Here is an 18,083-nt window from a genome sequence, read left to right on the forward strand (position 1 = left end):
CTTAAAAGATATCTGTGTGCCAGGCAGTGTTCTAATCGCTTTGCATATGTCAACTTATTTACTCCTCACAGCAATCCTACAAGGTGGACACTATTATCAACCCCATTTCACACTTGGGGAGACTTTAAGGCAAGAGAGAGGTTAAGGAACTTGCCCAAGGTTGCAGCGCCAAACCAGGATGAGGTGGGACACTCTCTGATTGACAGGCGTGGAGGGCGGAGCCTGAGTCCGCCCCGCCCCGCCCCCTCACCTGAGCGCTCGGCCTGGAGGCAGCAGGTCCAGTGCGCACTGCGGAACGCACCGGGGTGCCAGGCGGCCAGCTTGTCCGGATTGGGGGCGCTGGCCTTGCGCAGGGCCGATAGCCACTGGTTGAGCTCGTTCACGTTCTTCAGGGAGTTGGTGGGGGGCGGTCAGAGGTGGGGGGGACCCAAGGGGCTCCCTCCCCTCCTCCCTCATATTCGCGGCGCCTCACCTTGCACTGCAGGTAGGTGGTGTGCAGCGCTCCCGCGCCGTCCTGCGTCACCACCTGCATCACGTGCGGCAGCTGGAAGGCGCCCTCGTCCACGCGCTCCACGGCGCGGATGTGCGACACCGGCATGGAGGATCGCGTCTGTGAGAGAGGACTGTCGCTGCCGGGGGGGCCGGGGGCTGGGGCTGGGGTGGCTGCGCCCAGGGACAGCTTTCCTGTGGGTGTGTGCCCTGGCGTGGGGACATTCACCCCGCGCATCTGTGCTATGTGCGTGTCCACGTGGCAGTCCCGTTGAGTCCTGCAGTCCTGTCCCGTCACTCTCTAAGTGATAACGCCTCTGGACATCAGTTTCCACCATCCTCATCCTCATCCTCCTCATCGCAACCCCTGACAGCACTTGAGATGTAGTTTAAGCATTATACATTTCTCAACTTATTTCATCATTCCAACAGATTTCTGAGGCTGGGTCTATGATTCCTCCCAATTTATAGATGAGGAAGCTGAGGCACAAGAGGATTAAAGGACCCTCCTGTGGTCACTCAGCTGGTGGAGCCAGAATTGAAACCCAGGGAGTTGAACTCCAGAATCTACACTCTGCTGACAGAATAGAAAGAATAAGTTGTGGGCACCCTCTCCAGTGTTAGCTATTATGATCTGTAGATGTGCGGACACAGAAATGGGTAGATCCAGTGTGTGTCTCAGTTTGTGCTAGACTTGAATGGCAGCCCCATGAGAGCAGGGAGTTTATGTCTTTTTTACTGTGGTATCTCCAGTGACTAGAACACTGCATGGTACATAGTAGGTGCTCAAATAAATGCTTGATGGATGAATGAATGAGTGAACCAATGCCTGGATGTGAGTGCCTGTCCAGCCGGGCATGTACCTCTGGGGGAACAGATCCAATTTTCTGTGAGTCTCTATGGTATGTGGGCAGAGACCTGGCTGGTCACATCTGAGTGGGGTTAAGCAGTGTCCATGCCCTGTGCATGTCCACATCTGGGAGGATACGTCCCAGCCACCATAGGTGCATGTTCTGAAGAATATTTGATGCTACGTGCAGGTGTTTGCCTGTCCGTGTCCTGTGCCCACACTGACCCAAAGATATGAGCAGAGCCTGGCCTCAGAGTTTGGACTTGCTAAGCTGCCACGGGGCCTTGGGCAGTCCTTGTCCCCTCCTGGACCTCAGTATCTCCCTGGGTACAAAGAGGCAGCTCTATGAGTGAGGCCACCCCTGGAAAACCCTCCACCGTGGGCTGGAGCCCCACCTGACACTCAGGACTCCTGGAGTAGGACAGCATCTCCCCGCTGAGCCGGAAGTAGCGCTTCTTGAATGCAAAGCGTGTGGCCAGGCCGGCGGGCTCTTCCTTGCGCTTGAGCAGGTAGCCTTCTCGAACGGTCACCGAGGGCGGGACCAGGGCCCTGGCTGGGCCCCCAGGCTCTGGGAAATGGGGAGGAGGGACTGTGAACCCTTCCCACTCAGGCTCAACCTGCCGAGGGCCTCATGGAGGAGCGTGATTCTTGGCTCCCCTAGAGGCAGGAGGATGGAGGAGATGACTTTGGACTCCACTTGCTCCATAGGGAATGGGGGCTGGGGGTGGCAGGGAGTGGGAGGCCCAAAGTTGGCCTTGGCGATCCCTTTCCAGCTTGAGGGATGTGCAGGCAGCCAGCAGGGGGAGCTACGCCTTATGGAGTCAGTCCAGGGAGTGAGCCGGATCTAGCCACCCTTAGGGGTCCAGACACAGGCCCTCCCCAGCACACAGGGACCTCATCAGGCCACAACCAGGCCTCCACATTTCGACAGGTTGCTCCTATGTGACTTGGACCCAACTGTCTCATGACCCGGGCCCCACACTCTGATATAGACTCACCCCCAACTCCTCTGCTTAAAACTATCCCGTAGCTCCATTTCACTCCAGGTGAAAGCCAAAATCCTTCCAGCAACCCCACATGATCTGACCCCCTCACTCTCTTTCACTCCCTCTCATTCATTCTTCTTCACTGGCCCCCTCACTGTCACTCTCTGTCCCCACCTCAGGGCCTTTGCACATGCTGTGCCCAGCCTGGAACACTTCCCCAGGATCCTCACGGCTTGCTCTCTGTCCTCTTTCAGGTCTTTATTCTAATATCACCCTAGTAAGGCCATTCCTGGCCACCCTCTCTAAAAGAATGACCTGCCACCCCCAGCCCAATATTCCCTTCCCTCTTTTATTTTTTCTCCTAAGCACTTATCACTCCGTTAACACATGTGATTTGGTAACTAATCTTGTTTACAGCTTGTTGTCTCCACTAGAATAAAACTTCCACGAGAGCAGGAGTTTCTTCTGTGTCATCCACTGCCATTTCCCCAGCACCGGGAACAGTGTCTATTACAAAGTAGGCACTTAATAGATATTTGTCAATTGCATGAGTACCATGCCACGATTTCCACTCACATCTCCACGCGGGCTGGAGTGGTCTGGAGGGCCTGAGTCTGTTCGTCTGTGGGACCTAGCATGGTATGTGCCAGGAAATGCTAGTTGACTGACTAGCTGACCCACAGGTCCACGGTCTCAGTGCTAGGGGTGGGGGAGGGGTGGTAGACGGGCAGGTCCCGAGGGTCCAGTGGAATGACAGGCTGGCTGTGGCAGGGCCACAGGAACTCACCCTCCTTCCCATCCACATCCACCAGCTGGTCCAGGAAGTCTCTCACACGCGAAATACTCTGCAGCAGGAAGGGGTGTAGGGGGGCCATCCACAGCTCCTTGCCCTGGCCCAGCTGCTGGCCCAGGTTTCCAATGCTCTGCACAGCCTGGAGCAAAGAAGCAGGGACGCCAGCGCCAAGGTCACTGCAGTGAGGAAGGCCTTCTGCAGACCCAGAACAGAGCCCCCGAGTCCTGGCTCCCAAATCAGTGCTCAACAAAAGGAGAAAACTCCTAGCAACACCTGCTTTAGACGATATCTGTCCCTCTCTGTGCACAGACATGTATCCCCAGTGCTTTTATTTTGTCCCCTCCTGAACCCAGATAACCCCATTCAGGACTGCTTGATCCCATCGTGCATACTCGGGCCCATGAGAACCTCAGAATGTGGCCCCTTTGCAAAGGATGGTCTAATTCATACTAAGGCATAAATGACTGCTAGCCTGCTTCCCGCTTTCCCCCTGGAAGGGTAGGGGTTTTGTTCCAAAGAGGGAATTAGAAAGAGAAATGAACGCTTTCACATTCAGGATGGAAAGCTGATGGTGCTGTTTCAAACAGAGGTTTCTCTGGGTCTCATTTGGGTCTTCCACGGGTCTGGCCTCCACTCTGTTCCTCCCATGCTTCTCACTGGCTAAGGGCACCCAAGATGGGGGGCTCCACTGCCGGCACCTTGGCAAGCAGCAGCAGTGAGCGGCTGGTCTGGGGATCCGCGTGCTGGTCCCGAAGGTCAAACAGCTTCGGGGTGAGGATGGCAGGAGCGAAGAATCGCAGGAAGAGAAAGCCACTTATGGCCAGGTTCTTCACATCCTGCGGAGAGGAACAGCAGGTGAGAGGGGTCCCTCAAATCCACTTCTCAGCTGGGGAAACTGAGGCAGCAAGGACTAAAGATTGGCGGCACAAGGGGAAGTAGAATGGGAGACAGGTCAGGAGGCCATCCTGGTCTGCTGAGGAGGTTTTTCCTCTCTGGGCCTCAGTTTTCCCACCTGGAAAATGGAGTAATAATACCAATCCTGCACGATCAGACTTAGCCAAACATCCTCAGAGTCTGCTTTGTGCCAAGCACTGTGCTAAGGGCACAGCCCTATGAAAGGGGCATTATCATTATTCCCAGTTTACAGCTGAGGAACCAGAGGCTCAGAGGTGTCAAGTGACTTGCCCAAGGCCACACAGCTATAAGTGGCAGAGCCAGGATTTGAACCCAGGCAGGATTTGAACTCTGCTCTTCACCACACTCTCCTGCATTCAACACTAGCTACTGAGTGTCAAAAACTAAGCCTGAACTGTCACATTTACTCCTAAAGCAATCCCATGGGGGTAGATACTATTATCTCTGTTTTCCAGATGAGGAAACTGAGGCTCAGTAGTGAACCAGTTCAGCTGGCTCTCTGGCACATCCCCCAGCCCCAGCCTCTGCCCCCTACAAACTGTAAAGTATGGCACCCCTCTGTGTGAGACCCAGGCCTGGCCCACCTGCATGCACATAAGGCTGGTCCCCCCAGCTCCAGCAGAGGGGACTTGGGGAGAAGGTGTCTCTCTATCCTGGGTGCAGGCTCCCCGCAGGGGGCTCCTCACCTACCCCTCACACTCACCAAGCTATATTTAGCCCGAGAATGTGCTGCAGTGTTTATTTAGGGGTTGTATTCACACATAAGACAATACCCTCTCTGGGTGTGTGGGAACTTCCCGGGGGCACCTCTGCGTTCACAGTGAGCCCTGCCAGGAGCTGGGCACCTGGAACTGCCCAGAGGTGAGGGTGGAGGTCCCACTCATCTGGAACCCTGAACTGCCCCCAAGGCTGCCCCCCCAGCCCGCCATGTTCCAGGGTAATTTTAGTCTTTGATATCAGCTCATTAACTCCCTCCTTTCTTGAGAAGGAGGAACAAGTATCAGAGCGGCAAAGAAAGGGGCTCCCTTGGGTTCCCATGACCCCACCCATCCTCGTGGGCCTGAGGAAGTCCCTGCTCCCTGCCCGTGGCCTCTGCCTACCATGGAGGCTGAGAACTGGGGGACACTTGGGTGCCACTGACCTTGGTTCCTCCCACAAGGGCCAGGCTGTCTGGGGCGCCGGCCTCCTGCTTCCCTCCCTTCCTCCCTGCCTTGGCTGTGTCCCACTTAGCACCTCCACTGGCAACCCAGGCAAGAGCCCTGCGCTGTGGGGTACATCACCCATGTCCCAGTTTGGAGGCCCAGAGCTCACTCCTCAGGCGGGGATGAGGGAAGAAGGAAGAGATTCCCACTGCGAGTCTGGAGGCCTGGCCTTGAGTCCCCGACTCTTGGCCAAGGTGCCTCACCTCTCTGGGCCTCAGTTTCCCCATCTGTAAATGGTGAGAAGTGTGGCATAAATCAGGACCTCTTAACCCAGGCTCCAGGGGTTGGGCCATTACATCTCCAACATTTAGCAGGTCCTAGATCTTTCTGCAAAGTGAACCCCAGTCTGCATTTCTATTATGTCAGTGCTGTGTAAGACCTAGCCTCACTCGGTGTCATTTGTAAGCAAGGACCGTGACCGCCACCTCGGAAGGCATGCTGAGCATTAAACCTGGGCGTCTCAAACTGGCAACCCACAGGCCAGTCCAGCAGCAAACGTGTAATGATTGGCTCAAGGTATTATTGTTGTGTTATTGTTGTTAGGTAAACTAGTGCCAAAATTTAAAAAATAAGATTCCAGGGCCTCCCTGGTGGCGCAGTGGTTGAGAGTCCGCCTGCCGATGCAGGGGATACGGGTTCGTGCCCCGGTCTGGGAGGATCCCATATACCGCGGAGCGGCTGGGCCCGTGAGCCATGGCTGCTGAGCCTGTGCATCCGGAGCCTGTGCTCCGCAACGGGAGAGGCCACAACAGTGAGAGGCCCGCGTACCACAAAAAAAAAAAAAAAAAAAAAAAAAAAAAAAAAGATTCCACACATAAAATCCAGACTGTTGGATTAAAAACCAAAAAAACTCTGAAGATCTGGCAACACTGGGTCCCCATTCCTACATGGCAATAATTGATTGTCTGGATCTGCCCCTTCAAGACAAGCTGTGGGAGCTCCAGTTTGCCACAGTCCCTACCACTCCCTACTGCACGACACCTTGACTGCTCTGTTCATTTACCTCACCTGCCTGAACCCTACAGCACCTAGAGTTCAACTTTTGTATCAGTATTAGAAAAGCACTAGCATGTGCAGGGATTTATTTTTAGACTTTATTTTAGGTGTCTGCTACTGAGTACTGTGTGCCAGCCATCTCTGTCTCTTTGTCTCTCTCTCTCTCTAATAGCTGGAATTTAAGAAGTACTTGCTTTGCGCCAGACTGTATTATTTGGTGGTTATGAGCACAGATTCAGGAGTCTGCCTGGGTGGGTGCCTATCCCATCACTGCCCCCTCCTAGCTGTGTAACTTAACCTCTCTGGGCCTCAGCTTCCTCCTCTGTAAAATGGAATAATACTGGCACCCGGCTCGTAGGGTGGAAGTGAAGACTAGACGAGGTAATAAATATGTAAAACAAGGTCTGACTCCTAGAAAGGGCTATATACAGTGTTAACTGCTATTATCACCATCATCATCATCATCGTCATCACCCCTGGGTCCCAGATCCTATCAGAACACTGTCCCCACTTCTGCCAAGACACACAGCACTTCAGCGTAGGCAGCCCAGGTTATGTCCCGCCCCTGCCCTTCCTCTTCCTGTGACCGTAGACCAGCTACTGCCCCTCCCCAGCCTCAGTCTCCCCATCTGCCCAATGGGAGTGCCTGGCCCACCTTGTGCTCTGCCTGGGGAAAGCGCTCCTCCACACACTGGCGCAGCTGCTTGAAGGCGAGACGGATGGCGGGCGGGCAGCGCCCCACAGAGCCCACAATGGTATCCATGATGGGCCCCAGGTAGCCCTTCAGCAGTCCCAGGCTGGCCTCCCGCACGTGCTCCTCGGAGGGCGCACCCTTGAAGGAGATTCTCCTGGGGGAGCAAGTGGAGGGCTCCGCCTCAGAGCCTGGCATCTGCCTGCTCAAAACACTCCATGGGCCCCCACTGAGCTCAGAGAGCACCCACCTTCCCATCCCATCTCCACGGCCTCCCCTCCTACCATTCCACTGCAGCTGCTTCAACCCACGGAGCTTATTTCTGTCTTGGAGCCTTTGTACCTGCTGATCTCCCTGCTGGGAATCACCTCCTCAAAGAGGCCATCCCTCCCCCACTGCTCATCATCACGGACCCTGGTTCAGTGCATTTTCAGCGTGGACCTGCCAGACACACACTCCTGCCCCAGGGCCTTTGCACTTGCTGTTCCCCTTGCCTGGAACACTCTTCCAGCAGATCTGTGCATGACTCCCTCCCTCAACTCCTCCAAGTCTTTGCTTCCATGTCCCCTTCTCTGGGAGGCTGTCCCTGTGACCACCCTATGGAATATCGCAAGCCCCTCCCCTGCTCTGGCTCTTGCCAGGACCCTCCCTCACTTTATCTCCCTCCTTTCCACTGATCGCCTGCAATAACCTTCTTCTTTGGTTTATTATCTGTCTCCCCCGAGAAGAGGGATTTGTGTCCATTTGCTCCCTGCTACGAACTCAGCATTCAGCCCAGTGCCTGGCACATAGTAGGTGCTTAACAATTGTTTCGTTGAATGGACGATGGAATAGCACTTTTCTATCTGCAATGATCGTGTTCCCTTCCTTCCTGTCCCCATGCAGGTTTAGGGTCTGTCTTGCCTACCCTCAGATTGTGAATTCCATGGAAGCCAGGCTGGGGGTTCTCAGCCCCACTGTGCCCTGGACCCAACAAGCTAAGCCCTGAACTGTCTCTGGCATTGAATCATTTAATCCTAATGGCAACCCAATGTTAGATTAAGTAGGCTGATTGTTCCCGTTTAACAGATGAGGAAACTGAGGCTCAGAGAGGTCCCCTTGCAAATAGGTGGCAGAACAGAGATTATAACTCAAAATTGCCAGTTCCAGAGTCTGTCTGCAACCCTGCCCTGCCCAGGTTCCTGGATGCTCCAGCTCCCTGCGGGCACCCACTGACTCCCATCAACCTTGCCAGGTGTGCTGGGAAAAGCCCTGGCCTAGGGGTTTCACAGATGGACTCTGCCCTTCTGCTCAGGGCCTGGATTCAAATCGCCACTTCGCAACATCCCAACTGTGCAACCTTAGGCAGGTGACGTCCCCTCTCTGAGCCTCAGTTTCCTCATCTGTAAAAAGGGATCCTAATACCTGCCTCTGAGGTGGTCGGAAGGTGTGGGCAGCACTTGCTGGGCAAGGCCCAAAGTGAAGGAAAGACCCTCTCCTGCCTCCACCATGGTCCCCAATGGACTGCCCAGCAACCGGCTCGGATGGCTTGGCAGGAACAAGCCCGCCCACCCTAGCTGGAGGAGGAAAGTCCTGGCAAGAAAGGAGGATCCCAGGGGCTTCCCTGGTGGCGCAGTGGTTGAGAGTCTGCTTGCCGATGCAACGGACACGGGTTCGTGTCCTGGTCTGGGAAGATTCCACATGCCGCGGAGCGGCTGGGCCCGTGAGCCATGGCCGCTGAGCCTGCGCGTCCGGAGCCTGTGCTCCGCAACGGGAGAGGCCACAACAGTGAGAGGCCCGTGTACCACAAAAAAAAAAAAAAAAAGAAAGGAGGAGCCCATGGGCTTCCCTGGCGGTCCAGTGGTTAAGACTCTGCACTTGCACTTCAGGGGGCGCGGGTTCGATCCCTGGTCAGGGAACTAAGATCCCGTATGTTGCACAGTGCGGCCAAAACAAAAAAAGAAAGGAGGAGCCCAGGGAGGCGTGAACTGACTCCCCCGACCCCGTCACTGCCCTGCTCCCTAACTCCATGTCATCGAGCGCTGCAGGATGCCACCTCTGCTCGCAGACCCACGCGGGGCCCTCCCCCAAGGGCCTCAGCCACCACCACCACGATAACAGAAATAACTAGTACTTACGGAGTATTAGTTAATGCTGGGCTTTGTGTGTCTTAACTCAGTTAATTCTCATGACAATTCATCAGGTAGGTATTCACGGGAGTTTAACTAACTTGCCCAGCAGGTGTGGCAGAGCTGGGATTTGGACCCAGGGAGCTCATGTCTCAGAGTTCTGCCCAGAACCACTGTACGACACCGTCTGAGGGGCTGGGCGCTTGCAGGGGAGGCTTTGAGGTAGAATGTGGGGCTCCTGAGCAGTCGTGCTGGAGGGAGGGGTGGGGGGCAGTCGGCAGAGACCCGGCCTGACAAGGCTGCAGGCAGACAAGGGGGCCGCGGAGGGTTCACGCCTCAGGCTTGGCTCACCTGGTGCGGCCCAGGTCCATCTTGCACGGGTCCAGCTCCATGTACTTCTTCTCCTCGAAGACGCGGTTAATCACCGGCCTCAGGACCTCGTGCAGGTAGGGCATGCCCACGAGCTGGGGGCAGGGGGGCACCACACGGGGCGGGGCTGAGGGCGAGGCCAGGGTGTGCCCGTGAGCGAGGGGCAGGGGGACCACGCAGGGGGAGGTTCAGAGCGAGGCGGGGGCCTGCCCAAGGGCTGGGGTTGGGGTGCAACTCAGGGCTAGGCCAGCCACCAGCCACCAGCACCCCAGCTCAGCCACCCAGTAGCACCTGAGGCTGGCCAAGCTCTGGGGTCCGAGTAAGCACTGGGAAGGGAGTTCCCTTGAGGAAGCTGCCGCCAGGCCCCCCCAGGCCTTCACCTACTCACCTTCAGAAACTGTTCCATTGACTTGGATGCCAGGGAGTTAGAACGGAAGAGGGTGTTGGGGTCAGCTGGGAGGACAGAGGGAAGTGTTTGCTGGGATTATGGGGGGCTGAATCCACCTCACCCCACCCACCCAAGGTGGGGGATCATGATTCTTCCAGCCTCAGGAATTGAGGAGATTTGCAGCATCAACTCCGTTCACAGTGCAAAGGCCCAGAGTGGTTAAGTGAGCTGCCTAAGGTCACACAGCTCATGAGTAGCAAAACCAGGGCCTGAACCCAGGACCATGCTCCCGGCTGACTGGGAGTGCACAGCCCGTGCCACCTCCGACACATACAGACACAGCAGCCCCTGCCCTCTGCCTGAGGCCCCCCCATTTCTCTCCCAGAGACGCACTGCAGACTCATCCTTGGGGAGTGATGCCTGAGGGTCATGCAGGCAACTCACTGGTCCGTGCCACCTCACGCCGGGTGAGATAGTCCAGAAAGGGCCCAGCCAGGCCCTGGCCAAGAAAGAGCTTCACCAGCTTGGTGGCAAGCTCCTGGCGGCAGTCCCCCGAGGTCAGCTCCTCCAGGACGGCCAGGGGGCTGGCAGCATCTTCCTGCACAAGGACAGGAGGCAGGAGAGGTGGCCTGGGGCCCTGGGACCCCAAAGCAGAAAAGCCCAGCTAGACATCCCTGAAGCAAGGGGAGGCCATGCTCCAGATCCCTGCCCACCCGCAGTGATGCACCCACCTCTGCCGGCCCCAGCACAGACTCCATGAGCAACTCCCTGAGTGGCTGGTAGTACTGGGAGGGCAGGACGCGGTCCTCCGTCAGGCGCACCTTCAGCCGCAGAGCACCCAGGCTTCCCCTGGCCAGGGCCAGATCACAGGTGAAGGAACGTAAGTATGTATGGGCCAGCGCGGTGAGCCAAGATAGGCAGGTGTGAGTACAGGTAAAGAGCATAGATATTTGTAAAACACGACAGGTGTGGACAGGTGTGGCCGGTATAAACAGGTGTGAACAGATATCAACCGGTATAAATACTGTAATAATACAAGCTGAAGGTGGTACCCAACATGGTTCCAGCCCAGCCTCCTCCCTCTGCACCCACGTTTACCCAGAATCCTCCTCTGCTCTGGGAAAGGGCAGGAGGTGGAACCAGCCATTGGGCGGGTTCTGCTGTAGGACCTGCGGGGGGAACTCCACCTGCGGGGGGGACACACAGACCCTCAGCAGAGCTCTGCCCCACCCAGCCCCGGAAGAAGAGGTCGGGCTGCCCACCCAAGGACGGGCGGCAAAGCCCGCCAAGGGCTACCTCCTCCTCCCACACCGTATCCTGAGAGCCTCCAGGGGACACTTAATTTACAGTTGAGGAAACTGAGGTTCAGAGAAGTGGAGTGACTTGCCCAAGGTCACACAGCTGCTAGAGACAGCATGTCTGGACTGAGTGTATTTTCAGCTTCGTTTAGGGACGAAACTTGCATCTATCAAAAGGCATAAAGGGAATTCCCTGGCAGTCCAGTGGCGCGGCCAAAAGTAAATAAATAAATAAATAATATCCAGAAGGCCCACAAGCCCCACCTCCCTCTCTTTTTAAATCACAACTTTACAGAGATATAATTCACATCCCATACAATTCACTGATTTAAAGTGTATAATTCAGTGGTTTTTAGTATATTCACAGAGTTGTGTGACCATCACCACTAATTTCAGTGCATTTTCTATCAGTTCCCCCACCAAAAAAAAGCCTATACCCATTAGCAATCACTCCCCATCCCCCAGCCCCTGGCAACGACTTATCTACTTTATGTCTTTATAGATTCGCTTGTATTAGACATCTCATATAAATTAAATCATATAAGATGTGGGAGGTTTTGGACTGAATTCTTTCACTTAGTATTGTGTTTTCAAAGTTCATCCACGTTGTAGCATGTGTCAGTACTTTGTTCCTTTTATGGCTGAATAATATTCCATTGTGTGGATATACTACATTTGTTTATTTGTTCATCTGTTGATAGACATTTGGGCTGTTTCTACTTTTGGCTATTATGAACGATGCTGCTACGAACATTAATGTAACCTTTTTGGTGTGGATATAAGTTTTCGTTTCTCTTTGGTACACACCTAGGAGTAGAACTGCTGGGTCATGTGGTAACTCTATCTTTAATCATTTGAGGAATTGCCAGACCATTTTCCAAAGCCGCTGCACCATTCTACAGTCCCACCAGGAGTGCATAACCAAGTCTTCCTCTTATTTGCTCTAATCTTGCCTCTTTTTAAAAACTGTCAGCCTTTGAAGTTCCCTGGTGGCCTAGTGGTTAGGATTTAGTGTTTTCACTGCCGTAGCCCAGGTTCAACCCCTGATTACGCGGTGCGGCCGAAAAAACCCCAAAACTGTCAAGCCTGAGTATACATCCACTACTACTGAGAGGCAAGAAAAATCACACGCATTTTACAGATGGGAAAACTGAGGTTCCAAGAGAAAGACCTTGAGCCCAGTGCTTCCAGGAGTAAGAGTTAGACTTAGATTCTGGAATCAGAGAGACCTGAACTCAAATCTTGACTCTGTCATTTCTTAATCATATGACCTTGGGAAAGCCACTTAACCTCTCTGAACCTTCATTTTCCCATCTGTAAAATGGGGACAACAGTGGTCCTAGCCTCTTAACAGTGGCCATCAGGGTTACATACATGATGTGATGCTGGAGAAGCACTTAGCACAGGGCTAGCACACAGTCATCGTAGGTACTCTCATCCCAGAATAAGAATCTGGGCCCACCCTGTGACCTTGGACAGGTTCCTGCACCAGTGGACCAATGGCACTCCATCACCCAGGCCTGGCCAGGGGACCTGATGAGGCAGCCTTCACACCTACCCTTCCAAGCAAGCCCGAAGATGCCCAGCGCATCTCCCCCTTCCCCCTCGGAGGCAGTGGGAAGCCATGGAGGGTGTCAGGGGAGGGGGTGTTGGGGGGGTGTGCTCACCATGCCCAAGAAGTCATTCTTGCCAACCATGTCCCAGTCCCAGAGCTCCACGCGCAGCGGGGATGGGGAACCTGGCATTTCCCGCAGCTCCAGCACCTCATCCCAGTGTGGGAAGCGAGTCTTCTTGATGGTCTAGGAGAGGAGGGAGTGAGAGAGAGCGCTAATGGGACCACTGTCCCCATTTTACAGATGGCAAAACTGAGCTTCAGAGAGGTTAAGTGGCTTTCCCAAGGTCATCTGATGCCCCACTCTCCCGGCTCCGCTACACCACTTACCGAAGTCTCCAAGCTCTGGCTGCCCCAAAACACACGTGCAAATGGGTCAGATGTGCCAGAGATGTCTCGGGGGGCCAGGTCCCTGGGGACAGATGAAGTAAGGGGTGGGGGGTCACAGGACCCTTGAGGAGCAAGACCCAAGCTGGACCTTGGAAAGGGGGTTCAGGGTAGACCATTCAAATGCTGCTGGTTTCCAAGGCAACGAACTACCCCATTGTAGGGATCCAGCGAGGAGCATCCCTCACCAGACCCATCCAAACCCAGTACCTTCCTATTGACTAATGCTACCCTACGAGGACACGCTACTATGCCCCTATTTTCTAGGGAAGGAAACTGAGGCACAGAAAGGTCAAGTTGAACATCACAAAGCAGCAGGTGAAGGTGCAGTGAGGAGGGGGAAGGGAGCCTCAGTTTCCCTGGAGCCCCTGGATGGGAGACCAGATGCCAGATGCCAGGGTTCAAAGCCTGACTCTCCCATTCACTGGCTGGGTGACACTGGGAAAATTTACTTCACCTCCCTGAGCCTCAGTTTCTTCATCTGGAAAATCGGAGTAATAACAGACCAACCTCACAGGGCCAAGGGTTAAATGTGACAATATGTGTAAAGGGCTCAGCATAGCAGCCAGCAGGTGGTAAGTGCTCAGCTCACTCAACAAACACTCATGCCCACACCGTGCCTAGGACGAAGAAAAGGCATGAAGCAGGGACCCCCTGCGTCTGGTTGCCATGACAATTCAAAGGCTCACCCCAGTCAGCCTCCCCCACCCCTCCTTCCCAAGGTCCCCCAAATCCAGGGACATTCCCCCACACACACACCCAGGGGCTGCTTGTTTCCTCCCACTGCTCCTCTCCCACCCCCGCTCGGCATCCAAAGCCTTCTCTGGTTTCCTAGGAGCCAGCCTAGTTGCTAAGCGACTGCAATCAGTCCCTCTCCTGCTTGCAAGGATCCTGCACAGCTTTGTGGCTGGGGAAGAGGTCATGGGCACAGAGCAGATGAGGTGTCCCTGCCCTATACTGAGTCCTTTTGTTTGTCCCGTGCCTGCCTGCTACTCCATCCAGACTCCAGGGAGCCCCAGCTGGGGACAGAAATCTGGAGGTTGTAGGAGAGGCACAGAGAGGGCAAGAAAGGGCTTTAAGGTCACAGAGCAAACTAGAAATAGAGATCCAGCCCAACCTGAGCAAGGATTGGCCTAAAAGTAAGGGTCGAGGGAGTAAGGTGTTGAAATAAAAGGCAGAAAACAAGATAGGAGATGGGAGGGAAGAGAGGAGTGGAAGTATTTAAGGAAATAGAGTAATGGGGGAGCTGAGAAGCAGAGAGGAGTGATAAATAGACAAGAAGGAAGATGAATATCCCAGGAGCTGGTGCCCCTGGAGGTTCATCTGTGGGTTTTACTGGTCCTGCATCCATCTCCTTTCTTATGTTTCTTTGGGACAGGACCTACCCCTCCCTCTCCCCCAGTCCACATGACTTTTGTGGGTTGATCCCTCCTTCCACTGCAGGAATGGGCTTGGAACTCAGGCCTGACCAATCAGAGTCAGTGTAATTGGTTTAGTGATAGGCATGTACCCCAGACTGGGTCAATAAGAATTAGTCCCAGGATATTGGTAGGAAATGGTGAAAGACAGAAGTTCTTTTTCCACTGGAGCTGCCAAGTTGATACGATGCCAGTCTGGGGCTTCTGGGATCATCTTTGCCCCTGCCTGGGGAGAGACTGTCTGAGGATGAAGTTAGTGCAAAAGACATCCAAGGAATCTATTTCTACAGATTCCTGATGTCACTCTTTGAGCACCTGGATCCAGCCATGCCTGAAGCTACATGTCATTCATACAAGCCAATCTGCTTAAGCCAGTATGAATTGGGCGTCTATCACTTACAATTTGATTAATACACCTCCACACTCATCTGTCTGGTCATCCTGAGTATTGGCCTTTGGTTGCTAGTCACTGGGGCCCCAACAAAGATTTTGCTTGTGCTTTAACCCAAGAAATTTGCAACCTGGTGAGCTTGGACCGTTTGCCTGCCAAGGATCCTGGTTGTGAGCCCAGAAGTGTGCCAGGAGAGAGGTGGACTCAAGGCAGCTGGGAGGACCCAGTGGATTTCTGCTCATTCTCAGACCATCCCCCCATCCAGTCCCCCATCATGACCATACCTGGCCTGGAGCACGTGACAGCGAAGACAACGGCCCCTCACATCCTCCAGCATCTGCACGGCCAGGCAGATCTCACCCTGCACCTCTGCATCAGGGTCCACATGGCTCAGGTTGATCCAGCTATCAATTCCTGGAGGGCGCAGGCACTAACATTCATTAAGCACCTACCATGGTCTAGACATTGCATTAACTTAAAAATTCAATTAACATTAAAAAGGTATTGAGTCTTGGACCTCTCATGTTAGCCTTCTGTTGTAGGTACTGTAATTATCCCTACTTCCAGATGAGGAAAATGAGGCACAGCGAGGAAGAAGCTTCGCCCATGATCCCACAGCTAGTAAACAGCAGAGCTAGGATTTAAACACAGGCAGTATAGTTCCAGGGCCAATGCCCCTAACCATGTACTATCACACTCTTCATCCTGATATATAAAGCCCTGCATCATTTAGTCCCAATATACTCTCCCCTCAAAAAAAAACCTTGGGGGCTTCCCTGGTGGCACAGTGGTTGAGAGTCCGCCTGCCGATGCAGGGGACACGGGTTTGTGCCCTGGTCCGGGAAAATCCCACATGCCGCGAAGCGCCTAGGCCCGTGAGCCATGGCCACTGAGCCAACGCGTCCGGAGCCTGTGCTCCGCAACGGGAGAGGCCACAACAGTGAGAGGCCCGCGTACCGCGGGGGGAAAAAAAAAAAAAACTTGGACATTCCTATCTCTGAGCCTTCATTCAGGCTCTCTGCTTGAACCAGTCAAGTCAATCTTAGTCTCAGTCTTAACCTCTCCCTCTCTCCTTCTCCCTCTCTCATTTCTCTCAACACTTTAGAGATATTGTTCCACTGACTTCCAGCTTTGATTGTAGTTATTGGGAAGTCATTTCAGCCTAATAATTGATCTTGTGTGAATGGTCTATCTTTTCCAAGATTAAGGACTATGGCTTTGATGTTTGCTGCAGTTTCCCCACAATGTGTCTAGGTAAGGATTTTTTTTTTTTTTATCCTGCTTAGTACAGGTTGTGCTTCTTCTACTTATGGACTCATGCCCTTCCTTGAGTTTTGGAAAATTCCAGGTCGTCAATTTTTTTTTTATCATTTCCTCTCCCCAGCTTTTTCTATTTTCTGCTTCTAGGACTCCAATTAAATGAATGTTAGACCTTCTCAGTTATTTTCTATGCCTTCAACTTCTCTTTTACACTTTCCTTCTCATTTCTCTGGGCTAAGGTTTAAATAATTTCTTTCTGAATGAACGATCTGCTGTTGAACTCAGCCACTTAGTTTTCAATGTCAACAATTGTACTTTTTATCTCTAAAAGTTTGATTGGGTTCTTTTCCAAATCAGTCTATTTTTTTAATGTATTGCTTTAATTTATCACGGTTATTGCTGGCCCTTTCTGGTGATTAGTTTATTTATTGATTTTTTTAAATTTCTATAATCATAAATACAAAACCTAAAGTCTTTATGGGTCTAAATCTGACGGTCATTGTTTCTGCTGACTCTCGCTCATGGTGGCATGGCACAATTCCTTGAGTGTGTGGTGTTCTTTGATTGTGAAGTCATGCTTGTTGGAGCTCACTCTGTGGGAAATCCAACATGAAGATGCTTCTCCCTGAAGAGCAGTGGTGGTTGCTTACTCTGGAACCTTTTAAGGGTCTCAATCTAATGGGGAATTCTCAGATTCAGTAATATCTACCTTCCCCCTACCCTAAGATTCAGTCTGTTTGTTGACTGCAAATTTGATATTGACAATTACTTTCAGGGAAATCCTTCCTTATTCCCTTGCTTGTTGCTCACCACTCCCCGTTAGGTTTTAGCTCATGATTTGCAGGAGGCAGGGGGAGGAACACTGAGGGTTTTTTTTCCTTCTTTACATCCTTCCCACAATGTATTTGGAATCGCATCTAATTCAGGATCTCACTGTTATGTGGCAGGAGGGCCCCTCTGAGGATCTAGTTCCCTCATGCTGCTGGAAGTGTTAAGTTGCATCTCACCTCTCTAGCTCCACTGCCACCCCCAAGTCCAGGATGCCATCAGTTTTTCTCACTTGATTATTGCAGCAGATACCTAATTGATCTCCCACATCTACTCCTGTCCCACTGTGATCCAATATCCATACAGCAGCACAGAAACCTTCTGAAAATGTATCTAATCTCTTCTGTCAGTGCATCCTCTGATATTATGGCTCCAATCTCTTCACTCTCTTACTCAGGGACCATCGATGACTCCCTAGTGTCTCCAGAAGAAAGTCCAGACTCTGGCCTCCTCCCCAGTCAACCCCCATCAAGTATTCCACCTGGCCTGGCTTACACCTGACCTTAGAAGAGAATCCATGGAGATGTGCCTTAGCATCTTTGCCAGAGCACCTTTAAGAACTAACTCATTCCCCTTCCTCCAGGAAGCCTTCCTTGACCACACTCACCCTCACTGCCCTCTATCATGTCAGTGATGCCTCACATACCTCCACGCCACATTGCAGTCGTTTTAAAAAATAAAAGGCACCCACAGACACATGACAGTTTTGTTTTTTTCTTCCTCCCTGTTCTGGGTAAATGCGTTTTCTTTTTCTTTTTTTTTTTGCGGTACGCGGGCCTCTCACTGTTGTGGTCTCTCCCGTTGCGGAGCACAGGCTCCGGATGCGCAGGCTCAGCGGCCATGGCTCACGGGCCCAGCCGCTCCGCGGCATATGGGATCCTCCCAGACCGGGGCACGAACCCGTATCCCCTGCATCGGCAGGCGGACTCTCAACCACTGCGCCACCAGGGAGGCCCGCGTTTTATTTTTCTATCTGTCCATAAGTTCCTTGAAGTTAAGCCTTATATGTCATTAATTTAATTCCACCCCCTTGGGTGGATGTTTGAGGCACACTGGGGACAGCTCAGTGGACAGGTTAAGAACACAGACTTAGGAGGCAGGC

At 53.1% G+C, this 18,083-nt stretch overlaps 1 protein-coding gene across 3 annotated transcripts in view; it reads right to left on the reverse strand.

The window, feature by feature from the left end:
* RASAL1 (RAS protein activator like 1) overlaps positions 1 to 18,083 on the reverse strand; it is a gene marked incomplete at both ends in the record, with an annotated part of 29,406 nt that overhangs the window by 2,022 nt on the left and 9,301 nt on the right. Inside the window, 14 exons of one of the 3 annotated variants that reach the window (XM_079717112.1) lie at positions 251 to 386; positions 473 to 610; positions 1,735 to 1,907; positions 3,113 to 3,257; positions 3,817 to 3,954; positions 6,887 to 7,079; positions 9,382 to 9,494; positions 9,788 to 9,852; positions 10,232 to 10,385; positions 10,519 to 10,636; positions 10,886 to 10,974; positions 12,753 to 12,884; positions 13,028 to 13,109; positions 15,178 to 15,307. In XM_079717112.1, the coding sequence (XP_079573238.1) occupies positions 251 to 386; positions 473 to 610; positions 1,735 to 1,907; positions 3,113 to 3,257; positions 3,817 to 3,954; positions 6,887 to 7,079; positions 9,382 to 9,494; positions 9,788 to 9,852; positions 10,232 to 10,385; positions 10,519 to 10,636; positions 10,886 to 10,974; positions 12,753 to 12,884; positions 13,028 to 13,109; positions 15,178 to 15,307 (1,806 nt within the window). Of the gene's footprint in view, positions 1 to 250; positions 387 to 472; positions 611 to 1,734; positions 1,908 to 3,112; positions 3,258 to 3,816; positions 3,955 to 6,886; positions 7,080 to 9,381; positions 9,495 to 9,787; positions 9,853 to 10,231; positions 10,386 to 10,518; positions 10,637 to 10,885; positions 10,975 to 12,752; positions 12,885 to 13,018; positions 13,110 to 15,177; positions 15,308 to 18,083 lie in introns of those variants that run through there. The other 2 variants (XM_079717111.1, XM_079717113.1) reach the window with 2 other exon arrangements.

The sequence above is a fragment of the Hyperoodon ampullatus genome (assembly GCF_949752795.1).
Source record: "Hyperoodon ampullatus genome assembly, chromosome: 13".
Taxonomy (NCBI): domain Eukaryota; kingdom Metazoa; phylum Chordata; class Mammalia; order Artiodactyla; family Ziphiidae; genus Hyperoodon; species Hyperoodon ampullatus.